The sequence below is a fragment of the Pongo abelii genome, chromosome X, assembly GCF_028885655.2.
Source record: "Pongo abelii isolate AG06213 chromosome X, NHGRI_mPonAbe1-v2.0_pri, whole genome shotgun sequence".
NCBI classification, from domain to species: Eukaryota; Metazoa; Chordata; class Mammalia; order Primates; family Hominidae; genus Pongo; species Pongo abelii.
The window spans coordinates 146,219,900-146,238,246 of NC_072008.2; the positions used below are offsets into that span (position 1 = coordinate 146,219,900).

The 18,347-nt window shown below is 39.7% G+C and overlaps 1 protein-coding gene and 1 pseudogene across 1 annotated transcript; both read left to right on the forward strand.

Annotated features, from left to right (window-relative positions):
• The first annotated feature begins 1,608 nt into the window (after positions 1-1,608).
• LOC103889114 (uncharacterized protein AH6.3-like) lies at positions 1,609-2,422 on the forward strand. Its single transcript, XM_009235330.3, has 2 exons — positions 1,609-1,836; positions 2,025-2,422. The coding sequence occupies exons 1-2, from the start codon at positions 1,693-1,695 to the stop codon at positions 2,364-2,366; spliced, it is 486 nt and encodes a 161-aa protein (XP_009233605.1). The 5' UTR covers positions 1,609-1,692; the 3' UTR covers positions 2,367-2,422.
• Positions 2,423-16,735: 14,313 nt separating this feature from the next.
• LOC112131059 (heterogeneous nuclear ribonucleoprotein A3-like) lies at positions 16,736-18,147 on the forward strand (annotated as a pseudogene).
• The last annotated feature ends 200 nt before the right edge of the window (positions 18,148-18,347 follow it).

Genomic DNA, 18,347 nt, shown 5'->3' on the forward strand with positions numbered 1-18,347 from the left:
GTAGCAGGTCATTTTGAAATGGACCCAAACAGAGATATAGATCAATGGAACACAACAGAGCCGTCAGAAATAATGCCACATATCTACAACTATCTGATCTTTGACAAACCTGACAAAAACAAGAAATGGGGAAAGGATTCCCTATTTAATAAATGGTGCTGGGAAAACTGGCTAGCCATATGTAGAAAGCTGAAACTGGATCCCTTCCTTACACCTTATACAAAAATCAATTCAAGATGGATTAAAGACTTAAATGTTAGACCTAAAACCATAAAAGCCCTAGAAGAAAACCTAGGCAATACCATTCAGGACATAGGCATGGGCAAGGACTTCATGTCTAAAACACCAAAAGCAATGGCAACAAAAGCCAAAATTGACAAATGGGATCTCATTAAACTAAAGAGCTTCTGCACAGCAAAGGAAACTACCATCAGAGTGAACAGGCAACCTACAAAATGGGAGAAAATTTTTGCAACCTACTCATCTGACAAAGGGCTAATATCCAGAATCTACAATGAACTCCAACAAATTTACAAGAAAAAAACAAACAACCCCATCAAAAAGTGGGCGAAGGACATGAACAGACACTTCTCAAAAGAAGACATTTATGCAGCCAAAAAACACATGAAAAAATGCTCACCATCACTGGCCATCAGAGAAATGCAAATCAAAACCACAATGAGATACCATCTCACACCAGTTAGAATGGCAATCATTAAAAAGTCAGGAAACAACAGGTGCTGGAGAGGATGTGGAGAAATAGGAACACTTTTACACTGTTGGTGGGACTGTAAACTAGTTCAACCCTTGTGGAAGTCAGTGTGGCGATTCCTCAGGGATCTAGAACTAGAAATACCATTTGACCCAGCCATCCCATTACTGGGTATATACCCAAAGGACTATAAATCATGCTGCTATAAAGACACATGCACACGTATGTTTATTGCGGCACTATTCACAATAGCAAAGACTTGGAACCAACCCAAATGTCCAACAATGATAGACTGGATTCAGAAAATGTGGCACATATACACCATGGCATACTATGCAGCCATAAAAAATGATGAGTTCACGTCCTTTGTAGGGACATGGATGAAATTGGAAATCATCATTCTCAGTAAACTATCGCAAGAACAAAAAACCAAACACCGCATATTCTCACTCATAGGTGGGAATTGAACAATGAGAACACATGGACACAGGAAGGGGAACATCACACTTCGGGGACTGTTGTGGCGTGGGGGGAGGGGGGAGGGATAGCATTGGGAGATATACCTAATGCTAGATGACGAGTTGGTGGGTGCAGCGCACCAGCATGGCACATGTATACATATGTAACTTACCTGCACGTTGCGCACATGTACCATAGAGCCTAAAGTATAATAATAATAATAATAATAATAATAATAATAAAAAGAAAAAAAATTAGCAAAAAAAAAAAAGAAATGGACCTTCGGGTAGTATTTGGGGTGGAAAAATCCCCTTTCTCCAACCACATTTTGGCCACCCCAGCAACACCACCCCCACAGAGGTATCAGTGCTTTGTGATGTCCAAGCCACCCCAGGACTACCATTGGATAGGGGTGCCCCATTCTGACCAAACAAAGCTGAAGGGTGGGGCTCCTCATTACCCAGGGGTGGGTATACATAAGGAGGTCAGGAGCATGGGGTAGACCACTGGGAGGCTTAAATATGGCTAAGGAGACCCACACACCAGTGAAGCCTAAAGAAAATATGAAACAACCAATTATAAGCACGAAAAAGCCAACCCCAAGAACCAAAGAGAAGAAGGAAAAGAAGAACTCTTCTCAACAAAAGACCAACAAAAATGGCAAGGTCAGGTGATCCTATTCTTGTTCCTTCTTTTCTTCCCCCTCTATTCTCTCAAGACCCCTATCCTGTCCTTGCCTAGCACAACCCCCTTCCTCAGTGTGCACTCCTATTCATAAAGCTCCCCTTCCTATACAACCTCTTTCTCTTCCCCTAAACCAATGTCCTTCTGGCTCACTGTGTTGTCCTTCTAGGTGGAGAAGAAAATCATAAAGGTAAAAAAACCCCTTCAAAGGAATTCAAGAAAAAAAACTCAGTCACCTCCTTCCTGCTCCAAAAAGCCTAGGATAACAATGAGACCAACAATATTTGTGTGTCACCACAAGCAGAATAAGACACAACAAAAAAATCAGAAGAGCAAGCACAAAAGACAACAGAAAATAAAAATCAGAAGAGCAAGCCCAGAAGCCGCTGGCAAAAGCAAACCATCCCAAGTAACCATCTCTGCTGCCAGTAAATGCAGAGCGTGGATCAGAAACGTACAACTAGCAACAGCAACTCTGGGGAATCACCAATCACATAAAGGCCAAATCTGAGACCAACAGTGTTCCACCCATGCTGATGAACGCAATAAAATCAGCACAATGTAAAAGGATGATGTGGATGTTTGTCTGTAGTGGGGAGGGGGTTAAGAAAGAAAAACTGCTAAGAGGGAGAGAGGCAGGGTCCCCTATGGTTGGGGGCCAGACCAACAGGTATACAGTTAGCCATCCGGGATAAGGAGTGGGTGAGGACTAAGAAACGAAGACAAATCAACACTTTGCCCCACAGACAAGACGAAAAAGGGCTTTGGTGTTTCTATATGTATTTAGGGTAAGTGTGGGTAGCAACATCAAGGTCTAAATTCCCAGAACCCAGTTAGGAGGAGGGTTTTATGTGTGATGTGTGTGGCAATAACACACCCCACAAAAAGACAATAAAACCACCTCCAGGTCACCCGTGTCATAGTGGTGTATGTTGTACCCCACACTATGCTATAAGCAAGTAAAGGCCCTCAGGAGGACCCAAAACTCATCCTATCAAGAGTCACCCTCAGCACCCTGAAAGACAAATAGTGAAGTTTGGAGGCCACAAACCCAGCACTAATTAGGTCACTTTCTTGTTAAGTAGCTTAGGATGGAGCAGTGGCCTACCAAGCGTGGGGGCAGTGGCAGAAGTCTGCCCACTTGCTGGCCATAAAGAAAAACATTGTCTGCAGAGAATTTTAATATAAGAATAATAAAACCCAGTAAAAGTCAGTCTTTTACTTATTAGCACCAGATACAAGTTTTCAATTTTTCCCTACCCAAATCCTCTTTTGGTCTGAGTTGTGAAAGATTGCTGTGGTTAAATTTAAGCTTGAATAAAATCAATGTAAGGTGCAAATTAGCTGATTTTTAATATTTATGTGTTAATAATCATTTTATTCTACAGGGAAGTTAATTTGGATAAATCCTTATTAAATAGTTGATGCAAGACATAGGCTGTTCCTTTCTAAAGTAAGCTCTTAACAATTTGGAATTGTTTTGATGCAGCACAGGCAAGCCCCACACTTGGGGCTTAGGTGGGAGGGTTCTTGGCTTCACTCAGGAAAGAATTCAAAGGCAAGCCAGTGGTGTTAAACAGCAACTTTAATTGAAGCAGAAGTGTAGAGAGCAGCAGAGGTACTGTTCCTGCTCCTTGCAGAGCAGGGCTGCCCCATACGCAGTGTCCCCAGAATAGCAGCTCAGAGGCAGTTCTACACTCATGTTGATTCCCACTTTTAATTATATTCAAATTAAGGAGCAATTTATGCAGAAATTTCTAGGATGAGGGTGGTAACTTCCAGGTTGTCAGGTCATTGCCATGGAAAGGGGCAGTAACTCCTGGGTGTTGCCATGGCAATGGTAAATTGACATGACACATTGCTAGACAAGGCTTAAGAAAAGCTAGCTGCTTCTGCCCTAGACCTGGTTTAGCTAGTCCTCAATCCGGTCTGCTGTCCAAGCCCCGCCTCTGGAGTCAAGTCCTGCCTCCTACCTCAGTTTGAGCTTGCTTTGAGCATACTTCCAGACTGCAGTCCCTGTGGTAATATATGATACATATGTCTACACTTTAAAAGTACACGAAATTAAAAATTATAACATGATTATAAAGACAAAGAACAACCAGAGTTACCTCAGCTCTGTGATTCTGTGTAATCACTTGCTTTTATTGGTGTCTAAATCAGTGAAACGAAGTGTTAAATTTAAGGAGTAAAATTTGGGGGGATAAAGACATTTTTATTACATTTGAAAATAAAATATTTTACTGAATTTGAACAATATACTCAAGCATGAAATGTATTCTTTAATTGCTCATTAATACTACATAAAAATCAAAATGCTAAAATTTTATATCAGTTGCATAATTTAGTAGTTGCCTACATTTTACTTTTACATGTTTTAATTTTCTTAAAATTGTCTTATGATTTTTACTATGACAACTATATGCAAAATATTTTATAGAGAAAATTTACACTTTATTTTCTTTCTTGTTATAATTATTTGTGTTAATTCATGTGTATTACTAAAAATATTCTGTTGAGGTAGCAGCGTTAAAAATATATCTCACAACTTAGTGTATATACGAAAAATCATTCAATTATGCACATTTATTAAATGGTTAATTGTACATTAAATGAATGAATTGTATGGCATGTAATTATAGCTCGATTAAATTGGCTGTGTGTGTGTGTGTGTGTGTATCCAGGTGAGAAGTATATTAATTGTGTCATGGAGGGAAATATTTTTTATATAAAATCTCTCATAATTTGGCCCCAGTCTCTGGTATTTTTGTTTTTCTTTTTTCTTTTTGTTTTAAACAGCTCTATTGAGGAATAATTAACCTACAATAAACTGTATGTTTAAAGTATGCAATTTGATCAGTTTCCACATATATGTACATCTGGTAAATCAACACCTCAATTAAAATACTGAACATATTCATTCATAATCTCCAAATGCTCAAAACTGGAGACAATCCGAGTGGCCATTAATAGATTAAATAATAAACAAATTGTTGTATATTCATACAATGGAATACTACTCAGCAGTAAAAAGAGGATGAACTAAGAATACACATAATGACATGAACGAATCTCAAAATAATTACACTGAGAGAAAGAAACCAAACAAAGTATTTATGATTCCATTTATATAAAATTTTAGAAATTACAAACTAATCCATAGTGATAAAGAAAATCATTAGTTGCCTGGAGACAAAGTTGAGTCGGGGTGAAAGGAGCAGAAAGGAGGGATTACAAAGGAGCACACAGAAACTTTTGGGAATAATGGATATATTCATTACCTTAAGTGTGGAGATGGTTTCATCAATGATTATGTACGTCAAACCTTTTCAGTTTGTACACTTTATTTATTTATTTTTTGAGACGGGGTCTCACTGTGTTGCCCAGGCTGGAATGCAGTGGTGTGATCTGGGCTCACTGCAGACTTGACCTCCTGGGCTCAAGCAATCCTCCCACCTCAGCCTCCCTAGTAGCTGGGGCTGTAGGCACACATCACCATACCTGACTAATTTTTTTTTTCATTTTTTGTAGAGAGGAGGTCTCACTATGTTGCCCAGGCTGGTCTTGAACTCCTGGGCTCAAGGGATCCTCCCACCTTGGCCTCCCAAAGTGCTGGGATTATAGGCATGAGCCACTGTGCCCGGCTGTACACCTTAAATATATGCATTTTATTTCATGTCAACTATACCTAAATAAAGGGTTCTTAAGCTATTGTTATTCTAGAGAGATAAGGGCAGATAATTACATTTACAGAACAAAAACAGAATGGACAACTATTATATACCCATCATAACTAAAAATAATAAATAAATAAGCAATAAGATCCCCAAACCAGCATGGTTTCCAAATGTAATAATAGAACAAAAACTAGTTCTTGAAAATTAAAAAATATAACAACTAAATTTAAATATTAATTAAAAACTCATGCAACCACATGATTAAATTCCAAAAACATTATTTTAAATAAAAGAAATGTACTCTATAATTTTTCTGAAGTTTGAGAAGAGTCAAAACAATATGTGGCAATAAATATCAGAATACTGTTTACCTTTGGGTTTGATATTGACTGAAAAATGGGCATGAGGAAATATTCTGAAGTGATGAAAATGTTCTATATCTTGATATGTGTGGGGGTTACATGACTGGGTATATACATGTGTAAAAGTTCATCTAGCTATACATTGAAATTTGTGCATACCTCAATTTCAGAAATTGAATACTAATGCTGAAATACAAAGTGAAGAAATTCCCTATGAAGTAGAATAAAAGAAAAATAAGAGCAAAAATAATAACTTCAGAAGGTCAACCCAAAAGATCTAACATCTGAATAATAGGGATTCCAGAAAGAGAAAACAAAGAAAATAAAGAACGTGCAATTATCTTTAGTAATATATATAATTTCCGTAGAACTGAGGTACTGGAGTCACCATTTAGACTAAAAGAACCCAATGAGTGTCCACCAAAAGGAATGAATATATACATATTATCATCTGAAATTTCAGAATTTTGTGATAAATAAATTATCCTGAATGCTGTCTCAGATAAAAAAAGTCAAATATCACATATGAAGGAATGAGAATGAAAATTGCATTTCACTTCTTTATACCAATACTGGATGCTAGAAGATACTGGAAGAATGTCTTAATATATTATTTATGGAAAATAAATTTTATCTTAGGATTTTATACTGAGCCAAACTATGTTTCCAATGTTATGACAGAATAAATACATTTTTAGATATGCAGGCTTTCAAAATATTTACCTCCAATTCATCCTGTTCTGGTTACATAAAAACGACCCTAAGTCATAGTTGCTTAAAAAAACAACAATAATTTTGTTGTTGTTGTTAATGACTCAAATTCGAGTAGGTCTAAATGGGGAAGGCTGGGCTCGTGTTTCAAGTGGTATCAGTTAGGGCGTCTCAATTGAGACCTGAAAGGCCCACTTCAAGATTGCTCAGTCATGTGTCTGGCAGTTGATATTGGCTGCTGGCTGAGAGTTTAGACAGAATTGAGAGCTGGAGTCCTTGATTCTCTCCATGTAGTCCTCTACCTGTGACCTGTGATTCTTCATAGCATGGTGGCTGGGTTCAAAGGATGAGGATTCTGAGAGAAAGCCAGGTAGAAACTACTGATTTTTATGGCCTAGACTTGGAAACCACAAGGCATCATTTCTATCATGCTCTGTTAGTCAAGGTATGCTCAATGGTCTGCCCAGGTTGAAGAGGAGGGAACACAGAGTCCATCTCTGCACAGAGGAGTGGCAAGATTCTGGAGAAATATGTTGGACAGAACATATCTCTGTGGCCATTCTTGGGAAATAAAATATAGAATTTACTGCACACTCTTTCTAAGGCAACTATTGGAGAGTGGGCTACACTCAAATGGGAGTGTAGGCCCAAAAAGTAGAAGATGTGGATCTAAGCAATCAAGAATTCAACACAAGAGAGATGCAAAGAAAATCTCTAGGATGAGCTGGGCGCCATGGCTCATGCCGCAATCCCAGCACTTTGGGAGGCCAAGGCAGGTGGATTACTTGCAGTCAGGAGTTTGAGACCAGCCTGGCCGACAGGGTGAAACCATGTCTACTAAAAATACAAAAATGAGCCAGGCATGGTGGCAGGGGCTTATAATCCCAGCTAATCACGAGGCTGAGGCAGAAGAATCGCTTGAGTCCAGGAGATGGAGGTTGCAGTAAGCCGAGATCTTACCACTGCACTCCAGCCTGGGTGACAGAGCGAGACTCTGTCTCAAAAAAAAAAAAAAAAAAAAAAAAAAATCTCCAGGATGATGGTAAAAAGAGATCTCTAGATCACAGCTGTTCAGCAGGCCTAGAGCAATGAGTTCAGATTCCAGCAGTCCTGAAAGTTCTGGGAGAGATTTCTTCAAGAAGATGAAATTGCCAGGAGGAGAGTTTGGGGTTGATTTGGTGGTAAGTACATAGAAAATCAAGTAAGTTTTAAAAATGCTAGGGAAAAATGTGAAGGAGATGGAAAATAATCATAATGTGCTTCATGACTAAGTTGACTATTGTATCTATATAATCATAATAATGTTAACATTGAATATTGATCTAAAAGTATAACTATATTGAGAGCATATGGATGGGTCATGGGATGTGTGTGTAAGAGAGAAGCAGAGAGAGAGAGAGACAGGTACAGAGGCTAACTCCTATCTTCTGTAGCATAAAGTCAATCTAAAAAATGCTTCAAGCTGTAAACCCAAGCCCTATTCATGCAAGCATGGAATTTGGAGAAGTAGCTGTAAATAGAAATATAATCAGCTCAAAGAACTAACTGAAAGTGGTTGCATCTGGGGAGCAGAATACAAGAAAGGACTGTTGCTTTTTTCTTTTTTTTTTTTTTTTTTGCCATCACGGGGCCAGAATTTCTCTTAAAAAAAATTATTTAACTTTAAGTTCTGGGATACATGTGGAGAATGGACTGTTGCTTTTCTTAACAGGTCTTATAGATCCAGTTGTCTCTTTAAACTACATGTGTATATTTATTTAATAAAAAATAAAACTAATTTTATTTATTTATTTTTTAAATTTATTTATTTATTATATTATATTATACTTTAAGTTCTAGGGTACATGTGCACAATGTGCAGGTTTGTTACATATGTATACATGTGCCATGTTGGTGTGCTGCACCCATTAACCCGTCATTTACATTAGTTTATCTCCTAATGCTATCCCTCCCCCATCAACAACCCCATGACAGGCCACAGTGTATGATGTTCCCGCCGCTGTGTCCAAGTGTTCTCATTGTTCAATTCCCACCTAAGAGTGAGAACATGCAGTGTTTGGTTTTCTGTCCTTGTGATAGGTTGCTCAGAATGATGGTTTCCAGCTTCATCCATGTCCTTACAAAGGACATGAACTCATCATTTTTTATGGCTGCATAGTATTCCGTGGTGTATATGTGCCACATTTTCTTAATCCAGCCTATCATTGATGGACATTTGGGTTGGTTCCAAGTCTTTGCTATTGTGAATAGTGCCGCAATAAACATACGTGTGCATGTGTCTTTATAGTAGCATGATTTATAATCCTTTGGGTATATGCTCAGTAACGCGATGGCTGGGTCAAATGGTATTTCTAGTTCTATATCCTTGAGGAATCACCACACTGTCTTCCACAATGGTTGAAGTAGTTTACAGTCCCACCAACAGTGTAAAAGTATTCCTATTTCTCCACATCCTCTCCAGCACCTGTTGTTTCCTGACTTTTTAATGATTGCCATTCTAACAGGTGTGAGATGGTATCTCATTGTGGTTTTGATTTGCATTTCTCTGATGGCCAGTGATGATGAGCATTTTTTCATATGTCTGTTGGCTGCATAAATGTCTTCTTTTGAGAAGTGTCTGCTCATATCCTTCACCCACTTTTTGATGGGGTTGTTTGATTTTTTCTTGTAAATTTGTTTAATTTCCTGTAGATTCTGGATATTAGCCCTTTGTCAGATGGAGAGATTGCAAAAATTTTCTCCCATTCTGTAGGTTTCCTGTTCACTCTGATGGTAGTTTCTTTTGCTGTGCAGAAGCTCTTTAGTTTAATTAGATCCCATTTGTCAATTTTGGCTTTTGTTGCCATTGCTTTTAGTATTTTAGTCATGAAGTCCTTGCCCATGCCTATGTCCTGAATGGTATTGCCTAGGTTTTCTTCTAGGGTTTTTATGGTTTTAGGTCTAACATTTAAGTCTTTAATCCATCTTGAATTAATTTTTGTATAAGGTGTAAGGAAGGGATCCAGTTTCAGCTTTCTACATATGGCTAGCCAGTTTTCCCAGCACCATTTATTAAATAGGGAATCCTTTCCCCATTTCTTGTTTTTGTCATGTTTGTCAAAGATTAGATGGTTGTAGATGTGTGGTATTACTTCTGAGGGCTCTGTTGTGTTCCATTGATCTATATCTCTGTTTTGGTACCAGTACCATGCTGTTTTGGTTACTGTAGCCTTGTACTATAGTTTGAAGTCAGGTAGCGTGATGCCTCCAGCTTTGTTCTTTTGGCTTAGGATTGTCTTGGCATTGTGGGCTCTTTTTTCATTCCATATAAAACTAATTTTAAAAAGATATTCCTCCTCCAAATCAGTCCATTAATTGCAGTAGTCTTCCTTTCTTTTCTTTTCTTTCTTTTTTTTTTTTTTTTTTGAGACAGGATCTCACTCCCATTGCCCAGGCTGAAGTGCAGTGGTGCAATCATGGCTCACTGCAGCCTCAAATTCCCAGGCTTAGGGGACTCTCCCACCTCAGCCTCCTGACTAGCTGGAACTACAGGCATGCACCACCATGCCTGGCTACTTTTTTTTTTGTATATTTTTAGTAGAGACAGGGTTTTGCCGTGTTGCCCAGGCTGATCTCGAACGCCTGGGTTCAAGTGATCCGACTGCCTTGGCTTCCCAAAGTGCTGGGATTAGAGGCGTGAGCCACCACGCCCAGCCTAATTGCAGTAGTCTTCTAAACTTCCTGCTGAGGCCATGGGCAAAGCCCGGCTTTTGTAAAAAATCATTTCCCTTGACGATAAGGCTGTGGCATTTTTTTTTTTTTTTCAGTACTTACTGCTTCCACGGTACTTAGCGTTCCTGCCAATAAAAGAAGGTGGGGGGTAATAAGAGTTGTTCAACTTCATTAGTAATGGGAAAAATAAATGCAAATTAAAACAATAATAGGTTGGATTAGGAGATATAACACTGCAGTGGTTAAAATCATGGGCATTGGAACCAGGCTGCCTGTATTCAAATACAAGCTCTATTGCTTGTAGCTGTGTGACCTTGGACATGTTGCTTTAGTTCTCTTAGCTTCAGTTTTCACATTTGTAAAAAGGAGTTTATACAGTATTTTCTTCCTATGGTTGTTGTGAGGATACAACGAATTAATACGTACAAAGTGCTCAGAACAGAGAAAATACTTTGCAAAGTAATTTGGCAAATCTAGTAAATTTGAAAATGCTTATACTTTGTGGCCCAGCAATTCAATTCCTAAGTGTCTCCCTGAGCAAAACTCTCAGAAGTGGGCACAAAGGGACATGCCACGAGAGCATTTTCTCCAGTACTCTTTGTCATAGCAAAATATAAAATTAAAATTAAAAAGTGGAAACAACCTAATTATCTCTCAGTTGATGAATGGGTAATTAAGCTGTGATTTACTTATACAGTAGAATGCTACATAACTATTAAAATGAATGAACTAGAGTGAATACTACAGCAACATTAATCAGCATGAATAAGTTTTTAAAAACAATATTGCATAGAAAAAATGAAGAAAAAGAGCAAACATACACTATTCAATTTTTAAAATTGTAAGAATATTTGAAATACTCTTTTTTTTTTGAGATGGAGTGTCACTCTGTCACCCAGGCTGGAGTGCAGTGGTGCAGTCTTGGCTCACTGCAAACTCCGCCTCCAGGGTTCAAGTGATTCTCCTGCCTCAGTCTCCTGAGTAGCTGTGATTATAGATGCCCACCACCATGCCCGGCTAATTTTTTGTATTTTTAATAGATACAGGTTTCACCATGTTGGCCAGGCTGGTCTTGAACTTCTGACCTCTAGTGATCTGCCCACCTCGGCCTCCGAAAGAGCTGGGATTACAGGCGTGAGCCTCCGTGCCCGGCTGAAATAATTGCTTATATTCATACATAAGTACAAATATATGCACAAAAGTGATGCATGACAACTGCAGGACAGTGTTTACCCAAGGAGAGATATGGATGAAGAAGTCATGGGTTGTAGAGTTTTGCTGTATTTGTAATACATTATTTCTTAGAGAGAGCTGAAGCAAATGAAGCAAAACGGTAGCGTCCAGTTAATTGCATGGTGATTGTAGGTGGCTGTTTTATCATTTTATCAAGTGCAACTTACAATTAATCTGTAGATTTAACTTCTATAAAATATGATTAATAAACTGAAAAACATTATACAAATGTTAGACCACTATCATTATTCATATGTCATTATTCAGGCAATATATGAACATGCAGGGCAAAGATAATGCTTAAGTTGAGAAACAGCCAAGGTGTAATGCTGGTAGACTGTCCTAGCGTTCTAAATTCCAATGAGTTTATTTTTATTTACTTATTTTTTTTGAGATGGAGTCTCGCTCTGTCACCCAGGCTGGAGTTCAGTGGCGTGATCTCAGCTCACTACAACCTCCGCCTCCTAGGTTCAAGCGATTCTCCTGCCTCAGCCTCCCCAGTAGCTGGGATTACAGGCACCCTCCACCACGCCCAGCTAACTTTTGTATTTTTAGTAGAGATGGGGTTTCACCATGTTGGCCAAGCTGGTCTCAAACTCCTGACCTCAGGTGATCTGCCTGCCTTGGCCTCCCAAAGTGCTAGAATTACAGGCGTGAGCCACCACGCCCGGCCTGACTTTATTCTTTGGGTCACTCATGAATAATGAAGACTGATTAACAAAAAATAAAATGATTCCCACCTACTGCTGGAAGTAGCAATGGAGAAAATTTGAAGAAGACCAAACACTGATAAAATTTCCCATCCTTAAAGTCTGGCTAGCTCTCTCCTCCACTGTGAACCCTTCACTGATCACCCTCCTCCCCAGTCAGAATCCACCTTCTTAGGCTCCTGCAGCATTTCATCACAAGCAATGTTCTCATTAGCTTTCCATGAATTTATCTTCCCCAATAAACTGTGAGACTGAGAACAGAGGATATCTCTATTTCACTTCCTATATTCCCTGCTGGGAATATCCTTTCTTACCCACCCGTCAAGCCTCAGGTCCAGAAAACCCTTTCCTGATTCCCCCAATTTGGGTTAATGCTCTTCCTCTGTGCCTCCATAGTACCTTAAGCCAATTTCTGCTGCAGTGTGTGTCACACCATATTACTGTCATTCCCTGTTTACCTGACACTCCATAGAGACTGTGAGCTCCTTGACGTCAGGGACTGTGTCTCCGCAGTGTTCAACAAAGGACTGGCCTATAGAGGTATTTCAATGTTGCATTGAAAACGTACCAATTCTGCAATTAAGTCTTATATACGCATAGCAGATGCTCTGGCTTGATTGTAGTCGAAGTATAGCTGGTGTGGAGGGTTGAGTTCTAATTGTCATTATTGATCTCGTTGTGAGCATGGAAGAACCGTAAAAACACCAAAACCTAGCTGGGAGTATATACAGGAGTGACACTTTTCAAATGGGCATAATTAACAAGGGAGTGTAACAATTTTGTGATGGCCTTTCACGTTCATTTTTCCCAAGCCCCATCTGATCACCTTTTTAGTAGTAATATATGGAATATAGTAGCTTGGTTTTTTTGTTTTTGTTTTTGTTTTTTGTGTGTTTTTTTTTTTTTTTTTTTTTGACACGGAGTCTCACTCTATCGCCCAGGCTGGAGTGCAGTGGCATGATCTCAGCTCACTGCAACCTCCGCCTCCCGGGTTCAAGTGATTCTTGTGCCTCAGCCTCCCGAGTAGATGGGATTACAGGTGCATGCCACCATGCCTGGCTAATTACTGTGTTTTTAGTAGAGGTGAGGTTTCACCATGTTGGCCAGGCTGGTCTTGAACTCCTGACCTCAAGTGATCTGCCCACCTCAACCTCCCAAAATGCTGGGATTACAAGCGTGAGCCACCGCACCCTGGCTATAGTAGTTTGTTAAACTAAATACCATTCTGTTAGCTTTTTATTTATTTGTTTTTTGAGACAGGTTCTCACTCTGTCATATAGGCTGGAGTGCAGTGGCACAGTGACAACTCACTGTAGCCTTGACCTCCCACACTCAGGTGATCCTCCCACCTCAGCCTCCCGAATATCTGTGAATACTGGCACATGCCGCCACACTCAGCTAATTTTTGTATTTTTTGTGGAGATGAGGTTTTGCCGTTTTGCCCAGGATGGTCTCAAAGTCCTAAGCTCAAGTGATTTGCCTGCCTGAACCTCACAAAGTACCAGGATTACAGGCGTGAGCCACCATGCCCGGCCCCCATTCTGTTAGCTTTATAATAACATTAACTAACATTTATTAAGCACTCACTAAGTTTAAACCGAGATCGATAAACAGTTATTCACGTGTAATACTTCCCGAAGTATCTTCGCAGTACTATTACTACTCTATGTTATAGGTGAAGAAACTGAGGCTCAGAAAGATCAAGTAACCTGCCCAAAATCACTCAGCACTTAAACCTGGGTAAGTTGACTACAAAATCAATCTTCTTAAACATCTCGACAATATTTCATTTCCTTTTTAAGACATCGTGGTGGCCATTTAGGATGGCCTCCTGTGATTCCTGCACCCAGGTAGTCATTTCCCTTGAATGTGGGCTGGTTTGTGACTTATTTCTAACTAACAGTATCTGGTGCTGGCCGGGTGTGGTGGCTCACGCCTGTAATCCCAGCACTTTGGGAGGCCGAGTTGGATGGATCACTTGAGGTAAGGAGTTCGAAAGCAGCCTGGCCAACATGGTGAAACCCTGTCTCTACTAAAAATACAAAAATAAGCCAGGCATGGTGGCATGCACCTGTAATCCCAGCTACTTGTGAAGCTGAGGCAGGAGAATCGCTTGAACCCAGGAAGCCAAGGTTGGAGTGAGTCAAGGTTGTGCCACTGCACTCTAGTCTGGGTGACAGAGCAAGACCCTGTATCAAAAAAAAAAAAAAAAAAAAAAAAAAAAAAAAGAGTATATGGTGCAGGTGATGGGTTATCACTTCTGTGATTAAGTTATAAGAGATGGTAATCTCCGTTTTTCCAGCAGATCTGCTACCTTATTGGCTTTGAAAAAGCAAGTTGTCTTGAGGAGGACACTGTGGCAAGGATCTTGGGGCAGCCTCTGGCCCATAGCCAGATAGAAACCGAGGCCTTTGGTTTTACAAACCACAAGGAACTGAATTTTCCCAACAACTACATGAGACTGGAAGCAAATCCTTCCCCAGCCAACCTTCAGAAGAGAATCAAGCTCTGGTTAACACATTGATTGTAGCGTCATTAGAGACCCTGAAGCAGAAGATCCTGTTAAGCAGTGGCCAGTTTCCTGACCTACAAAAACAGTCAGATAATAAATGGGTATTGTTTTAGGCCGTGAAATTGTGGCGATTTATTGTGCATCAATAGATTACTGATACAACCATTAAAGATACTGCTACAACTAAGTTATATAAATTATGTATATTAATATATAAATATTGCAAACACATGAGTTTACTATATGTCATGCACTATTCTAAGTACATTACATGTATTTACTCACAACTATCATATGAGGTAGGTACCACTATTGCCTCCATTTTCTAGATGAGAAAATAGAGGTATAGATGTTGTCAGTAACTTGGTCACACATCTAGACAATGGTGGAACTTAGATTTTTATCCAGGTATTCTGGCATTGAGAGTCTCACTCCTTAACCACTCTTATATTGAATCCAATATAATAATTTCTGAAAAAGATTCACGAGAGAATGTGGCCATTAAAACTTAATTTATTAACATTTATTTATTTATTTTAATTTGTGCAAACATATAGGGTACATAAATTTTGTTACATGTATATAATACATAGCGACCAAGTCATGGTATTCGGAGTATCCATCACCCAACTACAATACATTTTTGTTAAGTAGTCATCCTATTCTATTAGTAAACACTGAATTTATCCCTTCTATCTTACCGTATGTTTGTATCCTTTAACCCACTTCTCTGTACCCTTCCCCTCCCCCAACACATCCTTCCCAGTCTCTGTTATCTAATTTTTCACTCTCTACCTCCATGTGTTACAATTTTATAGCTCTCACATATGAGTGAGAACATTAGCATTTATTTTGAAAGCATACTATCTTTTTTTTAAAAAAATTATACTTTAAGTTCTGGGATACATGTGCAGAATGTGCAGGTTTGTTACATAGGTATACACGTGCCACGGTGGCTTGGGGCACCCATCAAGCCGTCATCTACATTAGGCATTTCTCCTAATGCTATCCCTCCCCTGGCCCCCCAACCCCCAACAGGCCCCGGTGTGTGATGTTCCCCTCCCTGTGTCCATGTGTTCTCATTGCTCAACTTCCGCTTATAAGTGAGAACATGCGGTGTTTGGTTTTCTGTTCCTGTGTTAGTTTGCTGAGGATGATGGTTTCCAGCTTCATCCATGTCCCTGCAAAGGACATGAACTCATCCTTTTTTATGGCTGCATAGTATTCCATGGTGTATATGTGCCACATTTTCTTTATCCAGTCTATCATTGATGGGCATTTGGGTTGGTTCCAAGTCTTTGCTATTGTGAATAATGCCGCAATAAACATACGTGTGCGTGTGTCTTTATAGCAGCATGATTTATAGTCCTTTGGGTATATACCCAGTAATGGGATGGCTGGGTCAAATGGAATTTCTAGTTCTAGATCCCTGAGGAATCGCCACACTGACTTCCACAAGGGTTGAACTAGTTTACACTCCCACCAACAGTGTAAAAGCATTCCTATTTCTCCACATCCTCTCCAGCACCTGTTGTTTCCTGACTTTTTAATGATTGCCATTCTAACTGGTGTGAGATGGTATCTCATTGTGGTTTTGATTTGCATTTCTCTACTGACCAGTGATGATGAGCTTTTTTTCACATGTTTGTTGGCCACATAAATGTCTTCTTTTGAGAAGTGTCTGTTAATATCTTTTGCCCACTTTTTGATGGGGTTGTTTTTTTTCTTGTAAATTTGTTTAATTTCCTGTAGATTCTGGATATTAGCCCTTTGTCAGATGAAGAGATTGCAAAAATTTTCTCCCATTCTATAGGTTGCCTGTTCACTCTGATGATAGTTTCTTTTGCTGTGCAGAAACTCTTTAGTTTAATTAGATCCCATTTGTCAATTATGGCTTTTGTTGCCATTGAAAAGCGTACTATCGATATTGAACTTGAGTTGGAAGAGGCGAGTCCGGTCTCAAAATGGAGGTAAAACCGCCGCCCGGTTGTCCCCCAGCCCGACTCCGGCCGTCGCCGTCGCCGCCGAGGGGAGGAGGGCCATGATCCAAAGGAACCAGAGCAGTTGAGAAAACTGTTTATTGGTGGTCTGAGCTTTGAAACTACGGATGACAGTTTAAGAGAACATTTTGAGAAATGGGGCACACTCACGGATTGTGTGGTAATGACAGACCCCCAAACAAAACGTTCTAGGGGCTTTGGTTTTGTGACTTATTCTTGTGTTGAAGAGGTGGATGCAGCAATGTTTGCTCGACCACACAAGGTTGATGGGCGTGTAGTGGAACCAAAGAGAGCTGTTTCTAGAGAGGATCCTGTAAAGCCTGGTGCCCATCTAACAGTGAAGAAAATTTTTGTTGGTGGTATTAAAGAAGATACAGAAGAATATAATTTGAGAGACTACTTTGAAAAGTATGGCAAGATTGAAACCATAGAAGTTATGGAAGACAGGCAGAGTGGAAAAAAGAGGATTTGCTTTTGTAACTTTTGATGATCATGATACAGTTGATAAAATTGTTGTTCAGAAATACCACACTATTAATGAGCATAATTGTGAAGTGAAAAAGGCCCGTTCTAAACAAGAGATGCAGTCTGCTGGATCACAGAGAGGTCGTGGAGGTGGGTCTGGCAATTTTGTGGGTAGCGGAGGAAACTTTGGAGGTAGTGGAGGTAATTTTGGCCGTGGTGGAAACTTTGGGGGAACAGGAGGCTACGATGTGGAGGTGGTGGCAGCAGAGGTAGTTATGGAGGAGGTGATGGTGGATATAATGGATTTGGAGGTGATGGTGGCAACTATGGCGGTGGTCCTGGTTATAGTAGCAGAGGGGGCTATGGTGGTGGTGGACCAGGATATGGAAACCAAGGTGGTGGATATGGTGGAGGTGATGGAGGATATGATGGTTACAATGAAGGAGGAAATTTTGGCGGTGGTAACTATGGTGGTGGTGGGAACTATAATGATTTTGGAAATTATAGTGGACAACAGCAATCAAATTATGGACCCATGAAAGGGGGCAGTTTTGGTGGAAGAAGCTCGGGCAGTCCCTATGGTGGTGGTTATGGATCTGGTGGTAGAAGTGGTGGATATGGTAGCAGAAGGTTCTAAAAACAGCAGAAAAGGGCTACAGTTCTTAGCAGGAAAGAGAGCGAGGAGTTGTCAGGAAAGCTGCAGGTTACTTTGAGACAGTCGTCCCAAATGCATTAGAGGAACTGTAAAAATCTGCCACAGAAGGAACGATGATCCATAGCCAGAAAAGTTACTGCAGCTTAAACAGGAAACCCTTCTTGTTCAGGACTGTCATAGCCACAGTTTGCAAAAAGTGCAGCTGTTGATTAATGCAATGTAGTGTCAATTAGATGTACATTCCTGAGGTCTTTTATTTGTTGTAGCTTTGTCTTTTTCTTTTTCTTTTCATTACATCAGGTATATCGCCCTGTAAATTGTGGTAGTGGTACCAGGAATAAAAAATTAAGGAATTTTTAACTTTTCAAAAAAAAAAAAAAGAAAAGCATACTATCTTAAAACAGCCACACCTAAAAACAGATGTCATAAGGAAAATCTATTTTCCTGTATCATGAC

Excerpts from the sequence above, each read along its gene's own strand:
- LOC103889114 (XM_009235330.3), top strand. The coding sequence starts at position 1,693 with ATGGCTAAGGAGACCCACACACCAGTGAAGCCTAAAGAAAATATGAAA. Across the intron at positions 1,837-2,024 it reads AGACCAACAAAAATGGCAAG|GTGGAGAAGAAAATCATAAA; the intron begins GTCAGGTGATCC and ends TTGTCCTTCTAG.